This window comes from Poecilia latipinna, unplaced genomic scaffold, assembly GCF_001443285.1.
Source record: "Poecilia latipinna isolate Pla-1442-1.1 unplaced genomic scaffold, P_latipinna-1.0 Scaffold2812, whole genome shotgun sequence".
Taxonomy (NCBI): domain Eukaryota; kingdom Metazoa; phylum Chordata; class Actinopteri; order Cyprinodontiformes; family Poeciliidae; genus Poecilia; species Poecilia latipinna.
In genome coordinates, this window is record NW_015115428.1 from 1 (window position 1) to 6537 (window position 6537).

Sequence of the window (6537 nt, forward strand, 5' to 3'; positions counted from 1 at the left end):
TATCGGCAACAAGAGCCAATGATCGCCGATCACCAATCATGCACTTTCACGAAAATCGGCCCGATTATGATCGGTGACCGATCGATCGGCACACCTCGAATTAATAGTGGTATTGTAATAAAATGTGGTAAAGTTCAATAGGCATCAACTCTTTTCTAGGGCAGTATAACAGTGGATTTCCTCAGTATGGCCAATATTTCTCTCCATATTTTCTCTTAACACCAGTACTTGTTTTGTCCTTCAGTACTGCTGTGGTGGTGTGAGGTTTACCTCCACAATGCAGCAGGTCTTGCAGTAAAACCAGATGCATGGGACAGGAACAGGTTGATGTTCCATCACCCTTTGCAATGCAGATGTGAGAACAGCCTCCATTGCCTCGGGAACAAGGGTGGGATGCTGGGTAGAAGAAACAACATAGACATTTATCATTACATCAGTCTGATGAAGTGTACAACAAGAAGTTGATGAATAATATCAAAGAGCATTAGATCTCTACCAAACTCTGATGGGTCCATCTCCCATGCTGCGTGGATAGATGTCAGGTATGATATCCGTCCCTGAATGCGTGTGCGGAACTCTCCAGTCAGTTTATCTACCCTTTCGATCATCTGCTGCTGCCGGTCAATCCAGTAGAGATGATCCCCCAGAACTGTCAGTCCCATCGGCTGGAGGATGTTGGAATCCTGCAGGACAATGCGATTGGCCCCTGAAAGAAAACAAGAAATGTAATTTAGCGATGGCTTCTTTTCTCACTTTGAACAGTGACAAGGCAAGTTCATTTATATAGATAATTTCAGCAATAAGGAACTTCAAAGTGTTAAAAACAGAAAATAACAAACAGCCAAAAATATTACCTCATAGTGTCACAATAAAAAATGTTTTTTTTTTTTTTTTACATATTTATGAAAACTGTCACAATGTCTTGACTGTATAATATGAGACAGAAGATCATCTGCTGATGTGGATCATCCCCTGCTTGTTTTTATATTAAATTAAATATGTTTTTTATGCACCAGTAACAGTAACCAGTAATTATTTTGAATGACAATAAAAACATGGGAAAATAATACTCTATGCAAATGATTACTCACCTGTCAGGTCGCTGCTCTCGATGCGTTTGAGGTCAGCATCAACCCAGAACAGCTTTCCCAGCTTGTTGTCTAGAGCCAGGGCTACAGGTCTAATCAGACCAGTGGAGAACAAGGACTCTCTCTCTGTTCCATCCAGACTCGCTCCTTCAATCTTAGCAGAATGCTCCTGTACAGTAGTGAAGTACATGTACCTGTGGAGAGGGGTAAACCTTAAACTCCTGTGGCTCTCCGTCACTCTGATGTGCTGCGGAGTGTTCACTACAACAAATGTTACCCTTTTTCTGCATTGACCACGATGGCTCTTGGCTTATCAGTATCATCCTTGACAACCACACCGACGATGCGACCATCCATCTTCTGAACTGTGATGGTGTTGGTGATCTCACAGGTCCAGTAAATGTGGCGACTGTAGGGGTCAAGGCTCAGGTCATGAAGCTGGTTGTCCACTTGTTGAGCAGGACTGCTAACTATGATTGAAGACTAAAGATGACCACAGAAAGGATACACCACCAACATTTTAGTCATATAAAACTTCAGCAACCGTTTCATTGTCAGGGTTGCTAACAGCTCTTCTTGTAGGTGTGTTACCATGGTGCCATCATCTCTGGCCCTTCGTATGTTCTGCCGTCCATCCAGCCAATAGACCAGGTGCTCCAGCGGCTCGTAGCTCACAGCTCGGACGTTCCTCGTAACATGAATGGGAAGGATTATGTCTGGACTCTGGTCTCCTAACACCATCCTGCTAATGCTGGCCCTCTGGCTAAAGAGCAAGAAACTTGAAGGAGCTGCAGACAGTGACGGAAAGGAGATCTTTGTCAAGAGAAGAACAGGAAGATACCAGCAAGAGGGCATTCGGGAAACAAGAGTTGGACTTTGCTCAATGTGAATTGGTTAAAACAACATGGCAGAGCAGAACACCTGTCCATATTGGAACTAAATAGATACATTTGTCTACATTCTGCAGAGGTTTGATTTTCCTGAAATATATTTAACTATGGATAAATACGCAGAAACTAACTATCCCTAAATAGAGGCTGATCACATTACACATCAGTTACATTACATACATACATGCATACACACTTGATAGCAACATAAAACACGATTAAAAACTATTTTTCACATCTTTAAAAAACTTAGAAGTTTTAAAAAGTAAAACATTTTGGCCATAAAATAAAACTGACAATCATTCTTCTTCTTTATGTGCTGCAGTCAAACCATTTAACTTCATTTCAAAGCATTGTTATGCAAAAACCATTTCTCTATGAACTGGTTTTTGCTCAACAATCTTCAGCTTGAGTCTGCCGAGGAGCACCAGAAAGTCTAAGAAATATTATATACATATTTATCATTTGCTATTTTTTTGCACTATTTAAGATGAAGCCACACTGCTGTGTGGAGTTTACTGTTTATTTTTTTAAATCCTTGCCTCCTTGTACTTACAGCTACAGTTTCTCCCATCAGGGTTGAGGGTGTAGTGGAAGGCGCAGCGGCACTGAGCCCCAGCAGGAGTGGCCAGGCAGAGATGGCCACAGTTCCCATTGTTCTGTGAGCATTCATTGGTTCCATCCTGACGGGAGGAGTGGAACACCAGGATGTCCAGCATCAGCTCCAGCTGACCCTGAGATGGAAACAAGTGTGGTGGAAACAAGGTCAGCAACTCTGTCTAGTAATTGAAAACAATTCAAGTTTTAGAACTCTCCAAAATGGCTTCCAACTTGTTCAGTACCTGCAGGACAACGGTGCGGTTCAGCCCGTTGCGTTTGTCAGCCCGTTCAATGCTGCGCAAGTTGAAATCTGTCCAGTATATGAAGTCCCTATACAGAGTGAGTCCGAAGGGGTGAGGAAGGTCATCCACGATAATCTCCCTCTGAAGGCCTGGAGGACCAATCATACATTAATGCTGTCGGCCCGGTTCTGGGAGTAAGCAGTGGATCTGGCTACTGAAGCAGATCTCAGTTTTCCAAAAAATGTGGTTAGTGACGTTTATGGAGGAATTTTTCTGCCATAATCCAAGTACATGTACTTTCAGTTTGAAAGCAGGATTTCATGTCTTTTGTTCTCAAAACTTGTAATGCTTGTACTCAAAACTTCTCCTCGTGCTCAGACATAGTCTCCGCTCAGATTCTCTGCTTGCTTACAAAACATTATCTGCTTGCTTCTGGAACAAAAAATGCACCATCGCCTGGGAGAAACAACAGCCTCAGCTTTCTGCTCCATGTTACACTAAACATCCGCCAGCAGTGTGCTACTGATATTAGGCAGGAGTTTGTTCACCCAACCAACATGCTACATCCAGTGGGTGGTGCAGGTTGCTACAATCGATAGTAGCCACACAGGCACACCCGCTAGAAGGAAACAAACGCATCCAGTACAGAACTTCCATTCTATTGGCTGAGAGGTTGTCAGGCGACTGTGCCAATAGGCGGTTCCAAAAGCAAGCAGAGAATGTTTTGTAAGAGAGCAGAGTTCTGCAAGAGCGTGAGGAGAAAGTTTTGAAAAGTTATTACAAGTTTTGAGAAGAAAGACATGAAGTCCTGCTTTCAAAATGAAAATGTAAGCAAAAGTATTAAAAGTTTTGAGAACAAAAGACATGTAATCCTGCTTTCAAACTGAAAATATGTGCTCCCGAATTATGGCAGAAAAATTACCCCATAGACGTTTAAATTATGATTTACAAAGAAGGGAATCATTTTTTTCACAAAGGGCCAGGTTGGTTTTGCATAACTCTTATTCCCTTTATGAATGAAATCATCACATGAGAACCGCGTCTTGTAATTACTTTATCTTATATTCACGTTGGCCATAAAATAAAATTGACAATCATTCTTCTTCTTTATGTGCTGCAGTTAAACCATTTGGTTTCATTTCAAAGCATTGTTATGCAAAAACCATTTCTCTATGAACTGTTTTTTGCTCAACAATCTCAACAAAGTCCGCTCCTCTGCAGAGGAGCATCACTGAGCATCATTCAGTGATGTAAAACATTTAAATCTGACAAATACTTTTTGCCAACACTGTATGCAGCTTGCAGAGTTCAGTTGTGTTACAGAGGAATGGGCTGAACTCAGCTGCTCCATTGACTGATGTGTGAAAACAAACCTTGCATATTGGTGCTTTCAATCATACACGTGTCCAAATCAGTCCAGTAGAGTCGATGCTCCACATAATCAATAGTCAGTCCATTGGCACGGCCCACCTTATCCACTAACGTACTGATGGTGCTGCCGTCCATGTAGGCTCTGGCTATGCGGGGGCGACCACCCCACTCTGTCCAGTACATGTAGCTGTGGAGACAGCACACAGCTTTAGGACTCAGCCTCAGGCAATGCAGTACAAAACACACCGGGAAGAAAGGACAGAAAAAGGACCAAGACTGTCATCAGATTTTGTGGAATGTATTGCAATAATGATAAAAGTGTTTGTTAAAGTATTAAAAAAAATTGCAGCAGTCTTGTTGCAGCCACATATGTCACTATGTACAGTCAGAGCCTGTACATAGTGACCCATTCAGTATTTGATGATTACACTTGATTTTGATGATGGCATTTGATAAAATGAGAAAAGGATAAGGATGGAAACATGAAAATAAAATATTAAAGAATTAAGAACATTCGGAAAAGAGAAAAGTAAGAAGAAAAAAGGACACAAGGAAGCATACGTAAGGAAGAAAGGCCAGAAGGAAGGACATATTTACACAACTATAAAATGTATAAATATAAATATTTTCCAAATTCTTTTTTCCATGCTTCATGAGACCTGGAAAAAAAACTGAACTTGTGCTCTATAGTTTCTATACTTAACTAGACTTAGCAGGAACACTTCCAGGTGACTTTCTGTGGATCATGTCAGGCTGCTCAGTAGGTTTCACTGATTTGGACACCCAAATCAGTGAAATTGTTTTTTCTTTTGGTACTGAAGCTCACTCGGTTCAGCAAATATGTCAAGTAGTTATTAAATATTGGACTCCTACCCATTGGCAGGATCCAGAGCTAGAGATCGTGGGTTATCCAGCAGGCGTGGGTTATCCAGGTCTTTACAGACCAAAACTTGTCTGTACTGGCCGTCCAAGCGGGCCACCTCAATGCGGTTAGTGCCAGTATCCGCCCAGTAGATGTTACGACCCATCCAGTCAATGGCCATGCCTTCAGGGTAGTCAAGTCCAAACTCTATGACGTGTTCCACGGAGCTGCCGTTCATGTATGCTCTGCTGATGGTCTGGTAGAGAGAATGGAGGGAGGGTGAGATAAGTGTTTGCTTTTCTCTTCATCAAACACAACCTATATATAAGTGGAACCATGTCTGGTACCTTGGCCTGTATGTCTGTCCAGTAAATTCTCCTTTCTGAAACATCAAAATCAAGAGCCGAGGCCTCTTTGACTCCTGTCAGAGGGATGGCCACATCATTGCTGTTCGTGCCCAAAGAGATGCTCCTGATGCTGTCCCTTTGGAGAACAATGAATCCACAGCAGTCAAATAAAACCAAAGCTGTTGCTGAGACACTCACATGTTTTGTTTGACATTAAACTCACTTCTTCATTACTGCACATTAGAATCATCTGAATCATATTTAATATCTTCTCAAAAGTATAAAGGAAGAACATGAAGTTTAAGTGAGTACAGAATTACAGTGGCTGTTACTGTGGTTGTTACAGAAACACAAGTTAGAAGAAAAAAACTCTTCACAAGTAAAAAAAAGTCCAAGCATGGCATGAGCCGAGCCACAATCCTTTATTTATTGTATAACTGGGATTCCTGAATATTACATCTTACTGACTTGTTTCTTCATTTTCTTTCATCACATGAAGGAAAGTGTTAGTATCTCAGCCACTTAACTGATAAAATATGGGCATCGTCAGAAGGGAAACGTCTACACTAAAGGTCAAAAGCTCTTACCAAATATTACACCAAAGCAGTAATTTGTGAAATTAACAAATCCCCAAACTTCTTTGCGCTAATGGATAATTGTGAATTTATTGCAAATTTTCCAAGAAAAAAATAAATAAATCACTTAAAACATTAAGTGATGCTAACTCCCACCTGCAGATGGCACCATTTCTCACTTTTACTACACTGCTGCCTCTGACTTACTTGATGTGAAGTTGTACAGTAAATTTAAATATGCGATCAGTTGATGCCCATTTGTCAGGTTAAAAGTGTCTTTTGAATATAATAATCTCAAAGCAGGTGTTAAACATGCAGGGTTTCCCCCAGTGTATAAGCCTGGCGGCCCGCCATGCTTTACTAGCCTCGCCGCCAGGCAAGGCGTTGCTTGTTTACGTTTCAAGGAAAAAAAAAAAGCCAGGCTGCAAGCGTCTCTGTTGCTCTGAGCATTTCACTAGCAGAGCAGATATATCCTTAAGGATAGGTTAATAATAGATAACTTTATAGTTTATGCATTTAAAGCCGACAGCACGCGGACTAATCACACAGCTGGCGCCTCCGC

At 41.4% G+C, this 6537-nt stretch overlaps 1 protein-coding gene across 1 annotated transcript in view; it reads right to left on the reverse strand.

The window, feature by feature from the left end:
- Window positions 1-166: 166 nt before the first annotated feature.
- The window catches only part of LOC106939253 (low-density lipoprotein receptor-related protein 5-like), a 49467-nt gene continuing 43096 nt past the window's right edge, over window positions 167-6537 (reverse strand). Inside the window, exons 14-23 of the mRNA XM_015021604.1 lie at window positions 5401-5536; window positions 5065-5309; window positions 4194-4378; window positions 2821-2969; window positions 2535-2712; window positions 1680-1876; window positions 1366-1571; window positions 1092-1282; window positions 497-706; window positions 167-396 (exon numbers count right to left, since the gene is read on the reverse strand). Of these exons, the coding sequence (XP_014877090.1) occupies window positions 182-396; window positions 497-706; window positions 1092-1282; window positions 1366-1571; window positions 1680-1876; window positions 2535-2712; window positions 2821-2969; window positions 4194-4378; window positions 5065-5309; window positions 5401-5536 (1912 nt within the window). The 3' untranslated portion in view covers window positions 167-181. The remainder of the gene's footprint in view (window positions 397-496; window positions 707-1091; window positions 1283-1365; window positions 1572-1679; window positions 1877-2534; window positions 2713-2820; window positions 2970-4193; window positions 4379-5064; window positions 5310-5400; window positions 5537-6537) is intronic.